This window comes from Trichoderma atroviride, chromosome 3 (assembly GCF_020647795.1).
Source record: "Trichoderma atroviride chromosome 3, complete sequence".
NCBI lineage: Eukaryota > Fungi > Ascomycota > Sordariomycetes > Hypocreales > Hypocreaceae > Trichoderma > Trichoderma atroviride.
Genome location: NC_089402.1, coordinates 4,610,489 through 4,631,919, shown reverse-complemented (window position 1 = coordinate 4,631,919; position 21,431 = coordinate 4,610,489). Strand labels below are relative to the sequence as shown.

General features: G+C 51.6%; 8 protein-coding genes across 8 annotated transcripts; 4 read left to right on the top strand and 4 right to left on the bottom strand.

The window, feature by feature from the left end:
• Positions 1-1,138: 1,138 nt before the first annotated feature.
• TrAtP1_006803 (uncharacterized protein) lies at positions 1,139-2,984 on the top strand. The gene is made up of 3 exons (XM_014082372.2): positions 1,139-1,279; positions 1,347-1,644; positions 1,815-2,984. Exons 2-3 carry the CDS (start codon positions 1,491-1,493, stop codon positions 2,744-2,746), a joined length of 1,086 nt encoding a protein of 361 aa, XP_013937847.1. The 5' UTR covers positions 1,139-1,279; positions 1,347-1,490; the 3' UTR covers positions 2,747-2,984.
• A 264-nt stretch (positions 2,985-3,248) lies between these two features.
• TrAtP1_006802 (60S ribosomal protein eL22) lies at positions 3,249-3,928 on the bottom strand (the record flags this gene model as incomplete). Its single annotated transcript, XM_014082373.2, has 4 exons — positions 3,249-3,375; positions 3,443-3,639; positions 3,713-3,748; positions 3,914-3,928. The coding sequence occupies 4 exons, from the start codon at positions 3,926-3,928 to the stop codon at positions 3,249-3,251; spliced, it is 375 nt and encodes a 124-aa protein (XP_013937848.1).
• Positions 3,929-4,344: 416 nt separating this feature from the next.
• TrAtP1_006801 (uncharacterized protein) lies at positions 4,345-11,580 on the bottom strand. Its single transcript, XM_066113273.1, has 5 exons — positions 11,228-11,580; positions 11,104-11,158; positions 7,709-11,041; positions 7,044-7,411; positions 4,345-6,979 (listed from the first exon to the last, which is right to left on the bottom strand). The coding sequence occupies exons 1-5, from the start codon at positions 11,276-11,278 to the stop codon at positions 6,881-6,883; spliced, it is 3,906 nt and encodes a 1,301-aa protein (XP_065969359.1). The 5' UTR covers positions 11,279-11,580; the 3' UTR covers positions 4,345-6,880.
• TrAtP1_006800 (uncharacterized protein) lies at positions 11,310-11,883 on the top strand (the record flags this gene model as incomplete). The annotated part of the gene is made up of 2 exons (XM_066113272.1): positions 11,310-11,376; positions 11,774-11,883. The coding sequence occupies 2 exons, from the start codon at positions 11,310-11,312 to the stop codon at positions 11,881-11,883; spliced, it is 177 nt and encodes a 58-aa protein (XP_065969358.1).
• Positions 11,884-12,493: 610 nt separating this feature from the next.
• TrAtP1_006799 (uncharacterized protein) lies at positions 12,494-12,808 on the top strand (the record flags this gene model as incomplete). Its single annotated transcript, XM_066113271.1, has 1 exon — positions 12,494-12,808. One exon carries the CDS (start codon positions 12,494-12,496, stop codon positions 12,806-12,808), a length of 315 nt encoding a protein of 104 aa, XP_065969357.1.
• Positions 12,809-14,084: 1,276 nt separating this feature from the next.
• On the bottom strand, positions 14,085-16,240 carry TrAtP1_006798 (uncharacterized protein). The gene is made up of 4 exons (XM_014082376.2): positions 15,706-16,240; positions 15,159-15,644; positions 14,840-15,077; positions 14,085-14,780 (listed from the first exon to the last, which is right to left on the bottom strand). The coding sequence occupies exons 1-4, from the start codon at positions 15,975-15,977 to the stop codon at positions 14,289-14,291; spliced, it is 1,488 nt and encodes a 495-aa protein (XP_013937851.1). The 5' UTR covers positions 15,978-16,240; the 3' UTR covers positions 14,085-14,288.
• A 154-nt stretch (positions 16,241-16,394) lies between these two features.
• On the top strand, positions 16,395-18,416 carry TrAtP1_013350 (uncharacterized protein). Its single transcript, XM_014082377.2, has 4 exons — positions 16,395-17,144; positions 17,206-17,963; positions 18,056-18,139; positions 18,220-18,416. Exons 1-4 carry the CDS (start codon positions 16,523-16,525, stop codon positions 18,331-18,333), a joined length of 1,578 nt encoding a protein of 525 aa, XP_013937852.1. The 5' UTR covers positions 16,395-16,522; the 3' UTR covers positions 18,334-18,416.
• Positions 18,417-21,175, bottom strand: TrAtP1_006797 (uncharacterized protein). The gene is made up of 4 exons (XM_066113270.1): positions 20,838-21,175; positions 20,252-20,315; positions 19,356-20,193; positions 18,417-19,289 (listed from the first exon to the last, which is right to left on the bottom strand). The coding sequence occupies exons 2-4, from the start codon at positions 20,307-20,309 to the stop codon at positions 18,989-18,991; spliced, it is 1,197 nt and encodes a 398-aa protein (XP_065969356.1). The 5' UTR covers positions 20,310-20,315; positions 20,838-21,175; the 3' UTR covers positions 18,417-18,988.
• Positions 21,176-21,431: the final 256 nt, after the last annotated feature.

Sequence of the window (21,431 nt, the reverse complement as noted above, 5' to 3'; positions counted from 1 at the left end):
AATCGTGCCGTTGTTTTGGGCCTCGACCTCTTCCGCAATTTGACAACGCAGCTCGGAGAAAGGAGCGATGATTGTGATTTTCTTTTTATTGTTATTATTACATACACCATGGCTGTATACGTGGGATACATGCTACACAATACCCGTAAAATGGTTTTTCGTACTTGGAAAAAAAAAAAAGCAAAAGGCGCATAAAAAAAATACTCCAGCAAAAGGGGAGACCAAGGGGGGGAGGATAGTGGGATGAAGGGGGTGAGAAGAAAATCGCATTTGCCTGGCTATTATGCAAGGCAACTTGCGAGAATATTACGTAATGCCACAGGAATCGCTTCGAGAGAAGCTGGCGGGAAGGATATATGGGACACGAAGGGATCTTGAAGATGGACTTTTGCTTTGCGAGATTATATCTGCGATGGCCTGTTTTAGCCAGCGCCGTTTTGGCTTTTTTTCCCTTCTCCTTCTTGATATTTTTGTACTTTCTTTCTTCGTTCTTTGACGACGACATGACATGATTATTTTGATTCTAGAGCGGAGCAAAGGCATTATTTGTGCTGGCCTTGATCTGGACGATGCGCTGCTGGCCTTAAGACGAGATAAAAGGAGATGAGACTAGGGGATGACGCTCTCTCGGCCTGTGCGATGCGATGGCGGGAAGTGGACAAGAGGCGTAGCATAGTGTGTGTTTTCTCTCAATGGCACAAATGATGCATAATCGGCAGTGGAAATGTTGCCATGCTGTTTCTATCTGGCCTCCTATTCGTGCTGTGTGGTGAATCGTATATGCATGTGTGAGCCTGTGTCTCATGAAGTTGTGAGACAGCGGTCTCAAGTCCGCCATCCATGCAACAGTAGACACGTTGTTAATCACTACTTAGTACGGAGTATAGTAAGTAGATTTTGAAGCCAGCGTGTATCACTGTGACGGGATTCGCAGACCAATCATGAGTTTCGTTTGTATCTCCCTTCCTTCTACACCGGTATTACTGCACATGCACTTGTACCATCTTACTGATCTGCAGCCGGTAGGATGTCTGTGGCGGCCGCTAAATACCGTAGCAAGTCGGATAATGTCCCAGCAGAAGAATTGCTTTGCGGATGGGGGGATCTTTTCCCACCCCACTTTCTTTCTTATTCTTTGATTTTTAACAAGAGCATCTCATGCTCATCGCATGTTTGATCTACTGCATTGCGGCGGAAGCAGTATCAATTCTTGTCTTTTATTAAGCATTTGGGTGAACTGCGAGCAATTTTTCTATTTAAAGAGCCGTTCTGCAAGGGGGTGAGCGTTTCCCATTTTTTTCTGAATAATAGGTAATCGCCTAGCTGACCTTGTCGCCTCAACTTAGGGCCTTTTTTTTGCTCTTACACATGTGAATTTCTCACCCTCCCTCTTTTTTTTTTCTGTCTTTTTTCTTCCCTTTCTTTTCTTTCTTGATTTCAATTCATAAGCGCTGGAGTGAAGCGTCTGCATCTTAATTTCCCTGCTGCAAATGGCAGAGGCGACGGCTGCTTCTGGGACCTCGACGGGGCTGGCGTCGAGTCCGGTGGAGGTGGTTGCTGGAGAGAAGAAGCCAGCGACATCGGCCAGGCGCGATTACAAGGGATTCGTGGCGGGAGTGTTTAGCGGGATTGCAAAGCTGACGGGTATGTTGTTTTTGTTCTGTTCTGTGTATAACAGAATACGGAATTTTCTTTCTGTCTTTTTTTGGTTGAGAGAGTAGCCTCTATACGCATCAGCAATGAGCGTCGGCTGGTTCTCAGCTTTTTTTACGTTGATGATGACTTGTTACTAACTCGTTTCAATGCTTTACCAGTCGGCCATCCTTTCGACACTGTCAAAGTCCGGCTTCAAACAACTCAGGCCTCGCGCTTCAGCGGCCCTCTCCAATGCGTGCTGCAGACCATCCGCAATGAGGGCGTGACGGGCCTGTACAAGGGCGCCACGCCGCCTTTGGTCGGGTGGATGTTCATGGACTCGGTGATGCTGGGATCTTTAAATGTCTACAGGCGACTCATGGCGCAGCATGTCTTTCATGCGGATTCGTGGACGCCAGGGGCTGGATCTGGATCTGGATTCGGGCTTGGAAGCCTGTCGTCATCGCTCAAGTCATTGGGCGCAGGACGGACATCTGGATCTGCCTCGGCATCATCAGGGCCGTCGTATCTGCCGCCGGTCGGACACGGCATCGCGGGCATCATGGCCGGCGCGACCGTCAGCTTCATCGCCGCGCCCGTGGAGCACATCAAGGCGCGGCTGCAGATCCAGTACGCCGCGCGCAAGGCCGAGCGCCTGTACTCGGGGCCGCTCGACTGCGTGCGCAAGATCTACGGCCACCACGGCGTGCGCGGCGTCTACCACGGCCTGTCCGCCACGCTGCTCTTCCGGGGCTTCTTCTTCTTCTGGTGGGGCAGCTACGACGTGCTGTCGCGGGCCCTGCGCAACAACACGGGCCTGAGCAACCCGGCCATCAACTTCTGGGCCGGCGGCCTGAGCGCGCAGGTCTTTTGGCTGACGAGCTACCCGAGCGATCTGGTCAAGCAGCGCATCATGACGGATCCCCTTGGCGGCGGGCTGGGCGATGGCGAGCGGCGCTTCCCCAGGTGGCGCGATGCTGCGGTGACGGTGTATCGCGAGTCTGGGTGGAGGGGGTACTGGAGGGGATTCTTGCCGTGCTTTTTGAGGGCATTCCCGGCTAATGCGATGGCGTTGGTGGCTTTTGAGGGTGTCATGAGGACTTTGCCGTGAAGCGTGAGAGGGGAGAGGCTGTTTGCCTTTTGACATGTATATATATACCTACTTGATGCCCCTTTGACTTGGCATTGATGATACCTCGTTTACGTAACGTCTTGCAACTCATGAATGATTGCATATGAACATATATACATGTATCCATAGACATCACATTTGATAGTTTACACCGGCACCCCGATTGATGACAATTGGAAACGACGATTGAAATCATCACATAGCAATGTTAAAAGGGGGGGCAAGCAAAAGTGTTTAATGTAGGTCCACTCGAAATGGCCGGTCAGTTTATTCCACGACTTGGGAAAAATCCATCAGCACCCACACGCTGGCGACAGGCTTTTTTCACAAGCCCGCACGTGAGTATATATAATCTTTCCCATCAGAAAAGAACATTTTCCAGATTGCCGTTCAAATTATCCCAAGTTTTCCCATAGCTCATTCCATCATTTTCCCAAAATGGCTTTCTTTTGTTATCCCAGTTATCAGAGAAGAAAACCATTTACTCGTCATCCTCATCAGCCTCGTCGTTGACGACGTTGAAGAACTTGAGCTCGTAAACACCGCGGGAGGTGGAGACGACACGGAGCCAGTCACGGAGCTGCTGCTTCTTGAGGAACTTCTTGGTCCTGTTTACAAAAGCGTTAGTGACATGTCCCATGTGCAAAAGAGGTTTGATATAGATTATCCACGTACAGGTACTTGAGGTAGCGGCCAGAGAGCTCGTTGTGGGCAACAATCTCGACCTTGCCGTCAGCAGAGGAGGAGATGACAATGTTGTCACCCAGGTTGTTGGTGCGGCCGTCAACCTTGATGTGGTCCTGGAGGAACTTCTCGAAGGCGGAGACGTCGAAGATCTTGTCGCTGGCAGGCTGGGTAGCGTTGATGATGAACTATAAGAGCAGGAATTATTAGCATCCTTCCGTCAGGGGGGGAGGATGAAATCCGTTTGGATTGGTTACTCACCTTCTTGGTCTGCTTCTGGGCCTTGCCCGACTTCTTCTATATTCATGACATTCTCAATCAGCCTACTGTTTTTTTTTTTCGACGGCGGCGATTCCCATCCCTCAATCTTCCATCTAAATCCAAGACAAGAATGAGGAGGGGGAAATCATGTCCGCCTACAGCAAAGCGACTTTTTCAAATGTCATTCCAAGCAATACATACAGTGATGGGAGCCATTGTTGAGATCGGTGGAGTCTTTGTGAGTGGACGTGAAGAACGCAAAGAGATCGAATCCTGCGCCTTTTTGGATATGAATTTTTTTTTTTGCTGGAGTTGAATGCTAATGCGCTTCTGCTCCCTCGCGAAATTTTTTGGTGGGCTGCTCGAAATGGGGCCAAACTGCCGAATTAGGGCTGGAGCGGATCAAGTAGCGCCGAGGCTCCGAATGGACCGGGTCGCCTTGCGATGAGCCATCACGTGACGTCGCAGGTTGGTAGCCTCCTGGCCTCCTGAACGACTTACATACACCTGCCGCCAGTGTTACTCGTTGTAGGGCCAAGAGTTAAAAGTCAATACAATAGAAGGCTGGAAGCAGAAGGAATTCTGGTATTCCAGTCAATTCAAAGAAAACATCGCGCCCCACTTCATAGTGTCCCAGAATCAATATAGTTCATTTTAACCGTAATCGAACGTAGCTATCATAAACCAGCCTAATGGCCAGGTGGTAGTCATGAAGAAGAATAAACAGGCCATTCACACATAATTCATTAGATCATTTCAACAAATCATCCCCTTTAATCCATCGCTGCTGCTTCTGTCATATGCCCCATTTCTCTACCCATCAATTAAACAGTCTCTTAAAGACGCCCCTGAATCCTCCAGACTTCTTCTCTTGCTCTCTAGCCTCTCTGGCATCTCTCTGACGCCTGCGTTCATTGCGGGCTCGTCGAGCAGAATCGTCACCTTCGTCCAGTGGCGCTGATTGCCTAGGAAGGTGTTCGGTCCGACTTGCGCGAGGTCTATCGTAGGTGGCCTCGGATAACCGACGCTCACGAGGTCGGTGAACATCCCGGTCTCGTGTTCTGGGCCTCGCTCCTTCTGGAAGTGAAGACTCCCGTATTGGTACGTAGATAGACTTGTCTGGAAGCGGTGGCGACGATGATCTGCGAACAACCCCCTGGGCATTCTTCATTTCGAAAAATCTCTTTTCAGGAGCGGGGACTCCAGAGTCTTTCTCAGGAGATTGCGACCGCCGCAAGAAGTCATCTCGGGAGTAATGAGAGTTATTGGCACGCTGGCGAAAGGAGCGGCTACGATGGCGCTTGATCTCTTCTGGTGGCAGGTCGAATCCCACCTCTTTGCCCTTGCGCTCTGTAGGTGCAGATGCAAGTGTAGCTGCAAAGGTAGGCTCTGATGGCATTTCTTGGCTATCGTCGGTAGCTGGGAATTTCTCAGTCTGAGGCTCAACAGGCTTTTCGTAGAGTTCACGATCTCGGCGTTCGCGTTCGCGGCGTTCTCGACGCTCATGGCGCTGTCGCTCACGTCGTTCGTATTTCTCAGAGCGGTCATAGCCGTCGTCTTGTAAGTCACGATCATCGAGCAGCTGAGGTGGTTCGGGTCGCTCAAGCTGCTCAGAACGTTCAATGCGCTCCGAGCGCCGAGTGCGTTCCGGGCGATCTGAGCGTTCAGCACGATCTGAGCGTTCAGCATGATCTGAGCGCTCAGCGCGTTCTTGTCGTTCAACACGCTCTTGCCGATCAGCGCGTTCTAGTCGCTCGGCACGTTCTTGTCGTTCAACTCGATCTTGATATTCGACACGCTCTTGGCGTTCAGCGCGTTCTGGTTGTTCGGCACGTTCTTGGCGTTCAGCACGCTCTGGCCGTTCAGCATGTTCCAAACGCTCGACACGTTCTGGACGCTCCATACGCTCTGGGCGCTCAGCACGTTCATGGCGAGCTGAAAGTTCACGGCGATCCGAGCGTTCACGACGGTCACGGTGTTCACCTCTTTCGCGGCGCTCGCTATGTCGTTCAGGCCGATCATATCGTTCGTGCCCTTCGTACATCTCACGCCCTGTTTGCTGTACCTCGTTCATGTCGTAACGCTCAGGTTGCCGAGCAGCACGGCGCTGCGCTCTGCGTTGCTCACGTTGCTCACGTTGTTCCTGAGCTTCCTGCTCATCAGGGATTTTGTATCTCCGGCTTGAAGGTACAGGAGCTTCGCCGACAACTCCGCTATGGCGTCGTCGAGGAGTCCGAGGCGGGGTGTCCAGCTTAGATGACCCAGATCCAGGCCTTGAACCACCATTGTCCTGGGTAGAACGACGGTAGTTTGACCCCTGAGATTCGTGTGAGCGGCGTTTACTCTCTCTGTTCTCTCTATATTCTCTGCCCTCTTCCTCACCACGATTTCTGCTAGAATGAGAAGAATGGCGAGAATGACGGTACTTGTGGCGTCTTTCTCGATCTCGGTCACGGTCACTGCTCGACGAGATGTAACCCTTTGATCTATCCTCTGTGAAAATGTCAGCAATGGTTTTATGAAGATCCTCCTCAACATCACTAATACTCCTGCGTGTAGTAGGGACGGCTAGAGATTGAAGTTCCTCCGAATCCAACATCATCTGATGTCCCAGATGAGGATGGGCCCCGCCGCTGCGGAGGCCGGCAATCGAAGGACCGGCAACAGGTCTCAATGCCTCTGCAGTGGTGTTGGTGGCCACAGCAGCTGCAGCTGCGTCATCATCAGCTTCATGAAGTGGAATCTTCTTGTGACGCAGCATTCGAGCCCTCCGCCTGTCAGTCACAGTCATTGCCTTATCGGGAACCACAGCAGCAGGAGTCGGCACTTTGAACTCATCATCCAATAACACGGAAAGAGACAGCGGAGGCGGAGTATCTTGAACCATTCGATCATAATCAACGGGAGAGACCAGATTCATCCATTTCGGGAGGTATTGACCGTCGGCGTTGCGAGCAGGGTATCGTAAAGGGGGCACGTGGCTAGTTGCGGCAGCGATTTCTAAGGGGATCATAGTTCGATCCAATTCATGTGATGGCATTATTTCTCTCTTCGTCATAACTTCCGCCCGGTCTCCATCTTCGGATTGAGCGACCACTGTTGCAAACGGAGGCCCATCAAGCACTTCCCTGTCGATGCTAGGGCTCAATCCGGGCATGGTGTATGCACTTATTCGTCCGTCTTCTTCCCGCCGAAGAACTGGGTGCGCAGCCACACGAAGGGCGCCAATAGCCAAATTGTAAGCGCCTCCAGAATACTCGACTTGGGCTACATCCTGTAAGTTTGTGTTCTCTTGAATAGGCTCCGCCCTTTTCGTGATCTCTTTACTTGCCTGTTCGGGGTCCATGACTATTACTGCTTTGGTAGTGTCCACCTCGTTGGTTGGTCGTTGTGACGAGGTTTCCGGAGTGGACTTTGCAGCAACTGGCGCTTTAGACGTCGAAGGCTCAGCTGTCTCGGCAACAACTGCCGGTTCAGCCTCTCGAGCGGCAACAGGCTCCTCAGTAGGCTTCGTCACTTCGGGGGCAATCTCTCTATGTGACTCTTCTGGCTCAGGGGTTTTGTTCTCAGACTTGGGCGCTTCAGGAGCAACAACAGGCTCCTGGTGAATGACGGCAGCGGTCGCCACGGCGGCAGTAGCAGCCGTGGCAACTGCAGCTGCGCCAGCAATGAGAGCAACCTTGTCCGACTCCTCCTCATCTGGTAATGTTGTCTCAGCATCTTCCTTTTGAGAAATCAATGGCTCTGAGACGGCCTCCACATCAGGTTTGGTAGAAACAACAGGCACCTCCACAGCCGGGGTTTCAGCCCGTTCAAGCTCATCTCGCTTGAGATCTACTTTCTGCTCCTCTCCCAAGGACTGACTCTGAATTTCCGAAATGTCTTCCGAATGTAACTCCAAAACGCCGTGGTCCTTCGACTCCTCACCCGATGTGGAGTCACCAAACCGTCCCGAAATATCAACAGGGGTATCATGTAATGAATGCTGCTCCTCACCTTTCCTAACTCTCTCTACCACAGTGTCCTTGACCTCCTCCTCTCTAGTTGTGGGTGCTTCCACCTCAGCAGCCAATGGCTGCTTGACCTCTTCCACTGGCTCTGGCACAATTGCCTTTTCAACTTCTACAACGGCAGGCGTTGCCTCCGGTTCGACCACCGCAGGTTCCTCTGCTGGGACGACGGGAGTTTCATGAACAGAAGTCTCCTCAGCCACAGGAACCGGAGTGTGCGACTCTTCAAGCTTGGCTTCTACCTCCTTGTCAGCTTCAGCCACAGCTTCCTCAACATGAGAGGCCTTGGAGTCTTCAGTTAGCTCAGAAGTAGCTTGGATCTCTGATGTCTCCTCCTTGTCGGCCTCGTGAAGGGTCTCGGGGTCGATGGCCTTCTCAGCTTCAGCAGGAGCAATGACTTCGACCACTTCATCCAAGTGCTGAGCCTCTTCAAGAGCAGATTCAGCAGGGGTTGCATCGTGAGAAAGCTCCTTCTCTGCGGCAATTTCACGCTCAGCAGCAGCCTCAGATTCAGTAGCAACCTCAGACTCCGTAACGTTAGCAGTGATCTCTGGCTCAGCGGCAACCTCAGACTCAGTAGCGACTTCAGAGTCCGTAACGTTAGCAGCGACCTCTGGCTCAGCGGCAACTTCGGATTCAGTAGCGACTTCAGAGTCCGTAACGTTAGCAGCGACCTCTGGCTCAGCGGCAACTTCGGATTCAGTAGCAACCTCGGACTCAACAGCGGTTTCGTGTTGAGCAACAGGTTCAAAATCGGTAGCAACTTCGGATTTAGCAGCAACCTCGGACTCAGCAGCAACCTCAGATTCAGTAGCAATTTCAGACTCAACAGCGGTCTCGTGTTGAGCAACAGGCTCGGAATCGTTGGTGACTTCGGATTTAGCAGCAACTTCAGATTCGGTGGCAACCTCAGACTCAGCAGCAGTTTCGTGTTGAGCAACAGGCTCAGAATCGGTAGTAACTTCGGATTTAGCAGCAACCTCAGAATCAGCAGCAGCCTCAGACTCGGCAACAAGCTCGGATCCAACGGCGGATTCGTGCTGAGCAACGGGCTCAGACTCAATAGCAACCTCAGAATCAGCAGCAGTATCGGATTTGACGACAGTTTCAGGCTCGGCAACATCCTTGTGGATGTCACTTTCGGTCTCAGCGGCCGTAATGTGCTCATCGTGAGTAGATTCACTCTCAGTGGTTTCAGGCTTCACCTCTGAGACTTCCGATGCAACCTCAGTAACGTCGGGCTTAGCCTCGGTGCTTTCAGTAGCATCTTCGGCAGCTGCCTCGATCTCGGAGTGAGTGGTCTGAGCAACCTCTGACTCGTGCTTGGAGACCTCCGACTCGGTGACATCTTCAGCGGGGACAGAACGTTCCTCGGACACCACAGAATCCTCGGCAGGAATTTCTTCGTGAGAGGTGTGCTCTACTTCAGAATGTGTCGCCTCTGGCTCATGAGTAGTTTCGGCCTCGGCAACAACCTCATCCTTTTGCTCTTCATGGGTATCAACAACAGGCTCGCTCTCCTGAACTTCGACATGCTCTTCGTGAGTCTCTTCTTTACCAACTTCCTCGTTGTTTTCATCAGCAGCCTTCACTTCCGAGCCGGTCTCGGGCTCAGCAACAGGCTCAGCCTCTTCGACCTTGGCCTCCTCGTGATGAGCTTCTTCGGCAGACACATGAGACTCAGTCACGTTGTCTCTAGGAGTTTCTTCGATGATTTCCTCCTTGGGAGCTTCTTCATGGGCTTCCTCAGCCTTGGTTTCAGCCTCCTCAACTACGGGTTCGTGTTCAGCGGCAAGCTCTTCATGCTTCTCAGAGTCATCGTGCTTGACCTCGGTTTCGGTAGTCTCCAGTGCTTTCTCCTCTTCAGGAGTAGCAGCGTCCTCTACAAGTGAATTCTTAGCTTTTTCAACAAGCTCAGCAGCTAGTGCGTCTTTGGTAGCTGTTTCGGTGACATGTTCTTCAGAGACTTCGGCAGTCTCTTCAGCTTCAATCGCAGGCTCAACAACCGACTCCTCCTTGATCTCAGATTCAGCGGTGTCCTTTTCGGTGTCGAGTTTCTCTTCTTCCGCAGGCTTATCAGAGATATTCGCCTCCTCGACATGCTTTTCCTCTTCCGAGTGATGCTCTACCTCGTTGTTGTCGGGTTCAACTGGTTCAGGAACCTCCTTGTGCTCGTCTTGGTGCTCAGTGTGCTCTTCCTTGTGCTCGACAGGCTCCTCCTGATGTTCGATATGCTCTTCCTTGTGCTCTTCTTGATGCTCAGCGGGCTCCTCTTGATGCTCAGTGTGCTCTTCCTTGTGCTCAACAGGCTCCTCCTTGTGCTCAGCAGGCTCCTCCTTGTGCTCAGCAGGCTCCTCCTTGTGCTCAGCAGGCTCCTCCTGGTGTTCGGCGTGCTCTTCCTGGTGCTCATCGTGCTCTTCCTTGTGCTCAGCGGGTTCCTCCTGGTGCTCAGCGGGTTCCTCAACTGTCACTGGTGCTTGGGTATCTTCTGTGTGAGCAGCCTCTTCGATAGGCTTCTCATCGTGTGCCTCAGCAGCATCATGAGACTCTTCAACAGGGGCATCTTCATGCACAGCAGGCACAGATTCTGACTCCTTGACAGGCTCAGCCTCCTCTTGAGCGTGGTCGTGCTCCTCCTGGTGTGTCTGCTCCTGTTCATGCTCGTGCTCGTGTTCCTTGGTGACTTCTGGTTCTGGTTCCACGTGCTCAGGCTCTTCAGAGGCAACGGCAGCTTCGTCGGCGGGTTTAGCCTCATCTTCAACAGCCTTGGCTTCTTCGGGAACGGAAACAGCGTCATTGGACTGCTCAACATCAGCAGAGCTCTCCTCCTTCACGGTTTCAAGAGCAGCCTCGGATTCGGGAGCCGCAGTCACGGCCTCCTCTTCCACTGCTGGCGTGGCCTCATCGTCGCCTCGCGCCTCGTCTGTGTCCGGAGGTGATGGGGGCTGGGCAGGGTCAAGACCGCCATCAGAGGTCACATCTGTTTCGGAATTCTTGGGGCCATTCTTCTTCTTCTTCTTTTTCTTCTTCTTATCCTTCTTGGCCTCGTCTTCGACTACCAGATTCGATTCCTCTGGAGGAGGGGTAACTGTTCTGTCTTGCTCCGCCGCCTCGACTGTTTCGCCTCCCTCAGCCTTGATGTCAACAGCGGCGATGCTGTCGGCGGACTCAATGGGTGAGGTAATTTGGCTCTCGCTCTTGTTCTTCTTCTTCTTTTTCTTCTTCTTGCTCTTAGAAGAAGTCGGTTCGGCCGCAGCGTCTCCCTCTACCTCGGCCTCTGGGTGATCTTCGGCACCCGCATCTTGAGAGGTTTCGGTCTCTGTTCGAGCATTAGCATTGGATGTTGTTAGATCAATGCCCTGTAGAATTGTTGCTAGCTACCTTTGTTGTCTAATGACAATTTTGAACCAAGCTCGGAGTCATTCTGTTCGAAATGCTGCATATTGAAAAAATTATCTGTTAGCCCCAACTGGATAGTATTCAACTTCTTGGGCGGCACTCATACATCCTGTGCCCTCTCGACCTCTGAGAGCACGGCTTGATTATCGACCTCCATACAAGCTGCACTGCGATGAAGTTATCCGGCAATGCAGGTGGAAGACGCCAATAACGAAACAGCCGGTCTCTTGGGCCTTGACGCTTCAGGACACGACTGTTTGTGGCTGCTAAAGCGAACGCAGCAGCCTATTGGATAGGGTTGATGACGGGATTCAAACGTTTAGTTTGAATGTACGATGCAGGAGGTGGTTTTTTTTCCCTCTCTAAAAGCCTGCGAACAGGTGGGAGTCAGTAAAGTCTTCTGAGATGACACCACTTGGAGCCTTGTTTCCTCGAGCTGCATGGGCCCATACAAAAAAAAAAAAAAAAAAAAAAAAAAAAAAAAAAAAAAAAAGGCACGTCCCATGTCAGAAAAAAAACACCCATGACCGATCACAAGCGAACCACAGAAGATTGACGATGCGGAGCCTAGCAAATCCAGAAAGCACAGTTCCGACCCAGACCCCCCCTTGCTCCAAAGATCAATATCCACACCACGACCTGATAGCATCAGGCGAAGACCCAATTGGAGAAGAAGGTGATTTCGCCCGCCGCACTGCACTACGATTGGGCTCAGCAAGCGGCCTTGTCGCCAGCCGGCCGCATTTGCGGGTTGAGACATGACTTGAACCCGCACGGGCTGACAGGAAAGCTGCCCGACGCAACAGCATTGGAACATGCATGATCAACCAACGAAAAGTGGGATTGGGCCGCGCCGGGCAAATCAGACACACAGGCAAGATGCAATCATGAGCAGGCGGCCAGATGAGCTGGCTAGCTGTGGGCCGAGTGGCTCCAGCTTTCTGAGCGATATCAACGAGCGCCCACCACGAAAAGACCTAGCGCCTGAGGATGCGTCCGCGAAGGCTGGCTGGATGAACATGCATGTTGTGACTGGTTTCTCTCCCCCGGCGTGCTACGTGGCTCGCCTCTTGATGCCCCGCGGTCGTTCTCATGCAGCTCGACCCCGGAATCTATCGGCTGAGCAATTGCGGCAATTACCTGAGGACGGTTCCTTGCTGGATCAAATCTCTTCATCTCCTATGGCGAGCATAGTAGATGACTTGCTTGGGGACATGGCATGACTTGCAGAAGGGGTCCCTTATTCTCTCGACGCATATAGGGGGGAAAATAAAATCGCACCACAAACTAACCGTTAAGCCACCTCGAGCTACTCGTATGGCTGCCACTCTCGGAGAGGCTGGTTCTTTTTTGGCTAACCAGTGCTACGGCGATGGAGCCACAGCCGACACTTGACAGGGATTGTTCCGCGGGAGAAATTCTCAAGGAAAATATGGCGGCTGGGGATCTTGTCGACGGTGCTGCTCAAAAATACCTATCAGCCGACAGTTATTACAAGCACACGGCGTGGGGATCAAAAACCATCCATCGCAATTATTGCCACCGACCTCACCAGGAAAGCAGACTGTTGCTTCCACCTGGCCTTTGCCTCTTTCCTCTTTGTTTCCTTACCTTGTCGAATCTGTTTCAACCAGAACTGCGCTATCATGCAAGGCGTGCCAATAACGGGAAATGCGAGCAAGATTAGTGGTGTCTAGTAGTTGGCGGTGTGCGGTGGCTGGACGGGAGAGAAGAGAGAAAAGAGTGGGGGTTAGCTGTAGCGCCAATCCTCGATGTAGTTTTGGGAACCACACGTGAGATGCTTCACCGCGTAGATTTCTGGCGGGGTTTCCTTTCTGTGGTCGTCTGCGGCTTGCTGTTGTTTTTGTTGTTGTCCTTGATTTCTTCACTCTTGGCGCTGCAGTGACATAATGGTGGATCCTGGCCGTGATGAGGAGAAAATACCTAGGCAGCTCTATTTTGTCGGTGATGGCGAGCGAGCTATGGTACGGCATCGAAGCACTAACAGCTTCAAGTCCGCCAGAGACACCAATATGCTGCTTACTCGTACAGCTAGCCATGCATCAGATATCCGGTTTGCTCACCTGTACGCCGCCAGCGTCTGATTCACAACTGCAGAGTAGCATCTCCTCCGACCACTGACTTAATTGCGTGCATAATGTCCAGCCCTCTTGTAAGCCCAAGCCCCTCACATCCTACAGAGTCCAGCGCCCATGGTGGTACCATCAGCCAACCCCTCCCAACACTCTTCACGTGTATCTACGCTCTGAATCTTCTCATTCGCGTGCGAGTAAGTTCTGTACATGCAGACATACATCCGGTATGCATGCATCTATATTAGCACTGCATATTGTGAGCCACCCCGGAGAAGAATGGTCGAAAAAAAAAGAGGTGGTCGGCCAGGCTAAAGAAGCACTCTCCAACCACCAGATATCTTCCGATTACGGGTGTCTCCAACCTCCTCCGTTGTAGTGTTAGCCTGACATGGGGGGGGTTTAAGAAAAAAAAAAAAGGCCGCAGAAAGCGCTGCGGCAAACGAAATTCTTTGTGAAAAAAAAAAAATCAGCGGAAAGAAACACACAGAGTTCCTTTTCGCCACCGAGTTAGCACTCCGTACTGTAGTATCTTTTGGCTTGTGAGAGTCAGTCATGTGCCGAAAAAGATGAGAGACGGATCCATGAACCGCGGGTTCCGTTACAATGCTGCTGCTACGCAGCTTGGCAGTCTTTCATGCACCTTTTACAAGCCGATATCCACTTTGAGTTGCATGAGCCATGCCAGTCTCAGTGAAACTTTTGAATCACCACTGATGACCTCTGATTACTGAGTGGTGGTGATCAGCTGCGAAATACCCAGAAGATTACGCGTTGGAGTTGGCTTGTTCTACTCGTCACCGTGGTAAATACGTAGATACAAAGGGACGATCACGAAAGCGGCCAAATGTCTACGAATCTCGTAATTTCATATCGTCTTGCAAGGTGTGAATTTTTGGTATCTCATTGTGCCACATTCTACAGATCCATTTGTATAATCCCCTTATTATCGTACCATTCATTGTGAACTTGTTGAAACTGTAGCAATCTCACCAAACCAAAGAAAAAGAGAAAAGCAATAAACATAGGCCCTCCACCAAATTACATCGTCATCCATGAGTCAAAACCATCTTTCTAGGATGCCTTGGCGTTATCCGTAGCGCTCGGGGCATAAGCAGCCTGAGCTCTGTTCTTCTTGATGACTTCCTTGACTCGCTCTTCCGCCTCATCCCAGTCATCGGTATCAAGGCGTACAAGATCAATGCCGTATGTGTTGGCAATGCCGAGGAGGGCATCGTAGCTCTTCTTATCGTAGACGAAGCTGATACTGACACCAACACGTCCAAAACGTCCAGTTCGGCCAATACGGTGGAGATAAGTCTCGGCGTCGGGCTCACTATCGCCTCGGCCTTTCATAGGGATATCGTAGTTGATGACCATGGACACGGTAGACACGTCAATACCACGGGCAAGGACATTAGTGGTGATGAGAACCTTGTTCTCGCCTTGTCGGAATTTACTCAGCAGCTCGTCTCTCTCGTTACCATCAAACGCAGCGTGCAGAGCAGATACTTTGTGCCCATCAGCCACCATACGTCTCTGGATCTCGTTGGCGCTTTCACGGGTCTATTTTGATATCAGAAAATTTGCTCCAAGTCCGTCTCGAAATTTCATGTGCAGCATACCTTGACGAAAATGACCGACTGTCCAATAGTCATCAGACCGTAGAGCTTGCAAAGAACGTCGTACTTGATGTTGTCGTCCGCGCAGTCGATGAACATTTGTGAAATGCCCTTGACGGTAAGCTCGCTTCGCTGCAGCTTGAGAGAATGGGCATTGGGCGCAAACTTCATGGCGTATGAACCGACTTTGTCGGGGAAAGTGGCTGAGAAGAGCAGGATTTGCACAGACTTTGGTAGCATGCTACATTCAAGGGTTAGCTATCTTCTTCGCCCCATTGGTTTTTTTTTTTTTTTTTTTTTTTTTTGTGTAAAGTAGACTTACTTCTTCACTCTCAGGCACTGGTCACCCATTCCTTGCTGATCCAGCATGTTGTCGGCTTCGTCCAAGACGAGAACCTTGAGTTGAGAAACATCTAGCTGCCTTCGTTTGATGACGTCCTGGACAGTACCAGGGGTACCAACAATAACGGCAGATCGAACCGGCTGGTCGCGAGGCAGAGCTCCAGGGATAGCCGCAGCAACCTTGAGAGGTTCAATAAAGCGACCAATAGCGTTTACAACACCTTCAATCTGACGAGCCAATTCTCGACTGGGGGCCAAGGCAAGAGCTTGAGGCTGATCCGGCTTGGTAAAGTCGACACGCGATAGAATGGCAGTAACAAACGCCGCCGTCTTTCCAGTACCAGATTGAGATTGGGCCATCATATTTCTCGGAGGATCGCTAAGCATCAGAGGAAGAGATTTCCCCTGGACTTTCGAGGGTTTCAGAAACTTGAGGGCCAGAAGACCCTTGAGAAGGTCCTCCGATCTTTTGAGGGGGAACGGTCAGTAAACACTCGGTTCAGGTGGTATGATCAACCGATACTTACAGTCCCATGTCTTGCCATTGTGTAGCAGAGTGGAAAGGAGTTGCTTCGTTTGCCTGGAGTTCGCTGAGAGAGACTTCGACATCCCATTCAGGTTCATGCAGACCAGAGCCACCGAGCTCTTCAACAGCACCGTCAACCTGGGTCTCAGCAGCACCAGCAGCAGCTTCAGCTTCCGCCTGCTGCTTGTTCTCGTCTGCCTCGACAGACTCAGCCCAATCAACCTTCTTTGGCGCCTCATCAGGCTTCGTAATACGGCTCGCGAGGTCAGACATTTTTGGAAACGGTGACTGATCGAGATGGATAATCGGGATTCGTAAAGTGGTATGTAGTATCGAGGACTGATGTACAGATCAAAGAAGGATGCTGAGGGACAGTTTGCCTGCAACTGTCTCAGACGATGTCCGGCCGTAGAAAATAACGCAATGGAAGAAAGGAAATACGTCGCCTGGGCGTGCTCCCCAAAACCTACACCGAAGTCTATTGTGAAGTTAAAGTGACCTACGGCAAAGCCTGGACGGGGGAAATTTTGGTGGGGTTCCTGGTTGGAGGGGCGAAGCTGCAGCTCAAGGCTTCCAAGTTCCTTCAGTTACATGTAAGGTTGCACGAATAACGCCGATATTATTCCGAAGCGCGCCATAGCTTACAGCTTATCGGCCGTATCGTCAACTCAGATCTACAAATCATTATACCTTTGTAGCGTTTCAAGCTTTAAAATTCTTCTACTACACTTATTACCAGACTTTTATTTACATTTATTGAAAGTTTCAGAAAGCCTCATAATAGCCAAACGCGCCCTGTTACTGTACGTACCAGTAACATGGCGGCTCCTCCGCCTCGAGGACTCTCCCTCTATGACAACCTCCACGATCCCAATGACCCGCCCGCGTCGGCCACGATATCCTCCGCGCCAGTGACCTACAAACAGGGCGGAGCTGCCGCTGACGATCAGGCGCCGAAGAAAGCCATCAATGCGGCTCTCCAATTCCAACCCATTCGACGACCACAGGTGAAGCAGCCGAAAGCCAAATCCTCATTCCCAAAAGCCATTCCCAAACCTACTACAGACCCAGTGACGACCACAACTGCCACCGCCACTGCCACTGCCACTGCCACTGGGGCGCCGCAGTCAGCACCGCATCAGAGCACCCTTGCCGATTGGGTAGCGACAGAGGAAGATGAGTGGATGTATGGCGTTGGGGAGAAGCGCCAGCGCGGCGGCCGCAAGAAGAAGAAGAGGAAGCAGGACGAGCAGTTCGAGACGGACTGGGACGAAATGTACGATCCGTCAAGGCCAACAAACGTCGATGAATTCCTCAAGAGCGACGAGAAAGTAGCAGAGGTGCAGGAGTGGAAGGGTCTGCTATATCGGCACCGAAAGAGACCAGATGAAAGCGACATATCTGACTCCGAGGATGAGGCAACGCGCGCGGCACCTCCCAGTAAGTCAACTTATATCACCGCCTCGAAGAATCTGTCTAACAGGATATGTTTCCAATACAGACCAGTTTGCTCCGCCTACTTCTTACAATTTTGCGCCTCCTCCAAGATCTCCTCCAGCCGCTCCACCACAAGATGAAACTGCAGATGAGGCTTATGCCCGCCGCCTAGCCCTCTCATCAACAGAACAACCTCCGCCTCCTCCTCCTCCTCCGCCACAGCCTTCCAACTCATCAACACCTCTCCCGCCTCCCCCGCCTAATACGAGCCTCAATCCGCCTCCTCCACCACCACCACCACCACCTTCAGATGCCGTCTCGATATCCAAAGCCCCCGTCCGTTATACCCAACCCACCCAATCACTCAACAATGCCGCAGACGGCGAAGACGAAGGCTACTCTCCACCGCCCAGCTTCAGCCACGCCAACCAAGACGACAACGATAACGACGATACACCTCAAGATTCCTCCCAACCACGATCAAACCGCCCCGGCCAAGTCGGCTTCGCCCAGCGCCTCATGAGCAAATACGGCTGGACAAAGGGCTCCGCCCTCGGCGCCAACGAATCAGGCCTCCTCAACCCCTTGCGCGTGCAAGTCGAAAAGAGGCGCAAAAAGGCCGACGCCGACGGTGGTGGATGGGCCGAACCGGGAGGCAAAGGCAAGATCATCGGCGGCAAGCGCAAGGACGAGGCCGGCGGCAAGTTTGGCACCATGAGCGAGGTCATTGTGCTTCAAAACATGCTGGAAAACATGCCCGACCTCGAGGCGGAGATTGCAGATGGGTTAGGCCAGGAAATTGGCGGAGAATGCGGTGAAAAGGTTAGGGTTTATACATTTCGTCCCTCTTTGTTGCCATTCATCCATTGGGCATCTCAAGGAGTTTAGGCAGCTAAGCTAATACCTGCTCATAGTACGGACGCGTCGAGAGGCTGTACATCGACGTCGAGACCCGCCAAGTCTTTATCAAATTCACAGACCAGGTGTCTGCTCTACGAGTAAGTCATGTGCTCTCTCATACACAGAAAAATCAAATGATAGCAGGGCAGTAAGAGCTGAGCTAACTCCATGACAACAGGCGGTAAATGAATTAGACGGCCGCGTTTTCAACGGCAACAACATCATGCCAAAGTTCTATGACACGGAAACTTTTGAAAGGGGTATCTACACAGCTAAATATAAGTCAACGTAGGGCTATCACAGTATCAAGCACGAAGCAATATTTGCATTACAGCAAAGAACTATACTTCATTCTCACGATCAAGAGCGAATTAGATTCAAATAATTAAGTAAAGTTGAATTCATAATAGAAAACGAGGCGAAAAGTGGTATAAAGTACCCTAAGTCTAAACATACACCAACACCGATAAAGAAAAAAGTCTAAAGAGAGGAACAAATCGTGATAGAATAATCACCAGTAACCGTACACACGTAACATCCTTTTCAAGTCTGCAGCACGCCGGTGCTAACCAATTGTCGCCGATACAATGTGCTCATCACGCCGTACACAGTGGTACCTGAAATTGAATCCCTCCTTCACACGAGCAGAGAAAGCAGGGCCGTCCAGGCATACACGCACTGACAAACGTTCCAACGCGACAGGGATTATATAGCATGCGCGCCATGCGTCATGTCGAGCTTGCCGAAGGATAAAGGAACGTGGCGACCAATTTTTTTGAAGTACATTTCCATTATTAAGTTCTAGCGTTAGTGCCGCGGACATGAGTTGTGCAGCCAGGCCTGGGAGAGGTTGATAAAACCACAACGTGTTGGCTAAGAGAAAACAGAAAACATCTGAGAGAACAGAGATTGACGCCAAATTCCCAACTATCATCCCCTTTGACTTTTTACCACAGCTGAGCCATGCCAGCAATGACTGACACACCCAAGAGGACGTTGTTGACACTAAGAGCGGCGACAGCGTTGTCAGTGCCGTTACCACTGCTGCCGCTGCCGCTGCTGGAAGTGCTGGAGTCACCGTCGCTACCTCCCTCGTTGGCGGCCTTAACGTTGCTCTTGCAGGATTCCGTGCCCTTGATGATCTTCTTGGAGTGAGCGTCATTGAAGAATCCGCAGAAAGCAGAGATATCGGTAGTAGACAAGACAGTGCAGCCACCATCGACTTCCTTGAGAGCAGGAAGCTCAACACTGTACAAAATCAAGAGTTAGTAAGAAAGCGATTCATAACTCTATCCAGAATGGGTAGATACTCACTTTTCGAAGTTACCACGGAGGATAATACCGCCGGCAACCGTTGACAGCTTGGGGAAACCCTCAACTGCCAGCATCTTGGTGTTGTTCTGGATAGTCATATCACCGATGGAAGTCAACAAGGGGAAAGAGACGTTGGTGAGCTTGTTGTTGTTGATGAAGGTGACGCTGTCCTTGATGCTGGTGATGTTCTTGGCAGTGAAGGTGGTAAGCTCGGGGTTGGTGTCGAATTTGAGAGACTCAGTGATGGTCTTGAGTTTAGGGACGACGAAGCTCTTGACATTGGAGAGCTGGATCTCAGCAGCAGTGGTGAGCTTGGTCATGTTGATTTCCATGTTGTTTCCGTTGCTAGTAACACTGAGAAGACTGGTAATGTTGGCGAGATCGGAGTTGTAGGCAGTCAGCCTCTTGTTGTTGGTGATGGTCAGGCTGTCAACACTGTTGATGTTGAGGCCGCTCAAATCAGTGAGGACGGTGTCGGCAATGACGATGGTGGAGGCCTTGGAGACACCAGAAGTGCCAAAGGTGAAGGTGCTCAGCTGGCGGAGGCTTTGCATGTTGAGCTTGTTCAGAGACTTGAGCGCGGCCATGTTAAGAGAGCTCAAGAGATCGAGGCCTGAAAGCTCGAAGTTGCCCTCAATGGACTGGAGGGTAGAGCTGGAGATGGAGATGAGCTGAGAGGCGTTGGTGATGATGAGATCACCGGTGATCGTCTTGGGTCCCTCGATGCTCAGGCCGCCGGCCACGGATGCGTCAACGGTGATGCTGGCATCGACAACATCGCAAGAGATGATGGGAGTAGGCTGGGTAACCTTGATATCCTTGGTACAGGTGGTGGCGGCTACGGCTGAGTTAGCAACTGCATAGGTAGCCACACACGAGCATGAGAAAGGGCTTACCAGAAACCACGCTGGCAGAGCCAGCAACCAACAAGGCTGACAAAAGCTTGGAATGCATTATGATCTAATGAAGGATGAAAAGTCAGCAACCATGCGTCACGGTGCTGTTGGAACAAAAAAACTGAAGAGAGGTTCGGGTCGCGATTCGGGGCTCGATGCTTGTGTGAATAGGGGGGCGTTGTCTGACTCTGGCGTTTAAACTATGCAACCGGTCCAAAAGGCACGACGCAAGACCAAAAGATGTTGACAGAATCTAGTTCTTGGGCGCCCAGATGATGACGCAGTTCTCTAGTTATTCTCACTCGATTTTGCACCAGGCGAATCCAGGAAGGAAATATTGTCTGTCGGTTGGGCCGAAGAAAGAGGGAGCGTCAAGCTTGAAGAGGCAGAGCAGCGCAGTCGCAACTGAGGCGCAGCAACGGGCTTGAGAGGCAAATCGAGGCCGAATTGGTGTTGCAAGATTGTGTATGGAAGGAGGAGAGCAGGTGAAAGGTTGCAGAAAAGCCAGGTGAAACGAGGTTTTGGGGGGAGCAGCAACGGCGAGGCAACGTGCACGGCGCAAGCGAAACCAGGAGAGCTCACACACCTTGTAGCAAAAAGTCGATCTTTTTCCGGACGCGAAAATTGGGAAACGTTCCTCGGCAACGGGCTAGAAATGTCTTAAAAAGATGGTGTCGAAGTTAAGGGCTACTGGATGGCCGTGAAGACTGTAGTTGGATGGAATGGAGAAGGGCAAGAAAGAGGTAGTTGGAATAAAAAAGCTATAGCGCAAGATGCTTGGCCTGATAACGAGTGGCAGGAAGTGAAGCAGGACGACGAGACGACGGCAATCGCAAAACGAAGGAGCGAGAGAAGGCGAGGAAGAAGGGGAGAAAAAGGATTTGGACGTGAAGAACTTGGTTCTTGGACGAAACCAAGCGACACCCCCTGCCGCGACTGTGCACCAACCACAGGCTGCGACGCGGGCCTTGCCAGGGGGTGAAGCCGTCCAAATCTCCCCTGGGAATGGAGCTTCTAGGGGGTGTGGGTGGGGCGCGGGCAGGGACATGAGCCGCTGAAAAGGGCAGCGGGGGCCCACCGGCCTCACGTCCATAATTTGCCGCGAAATTTGCTGCCCCCGTACTGTATTGGGACGAGCGCGCAAGCCATTTCACGCAGTGGCCTCGGCTGGCGGCACATA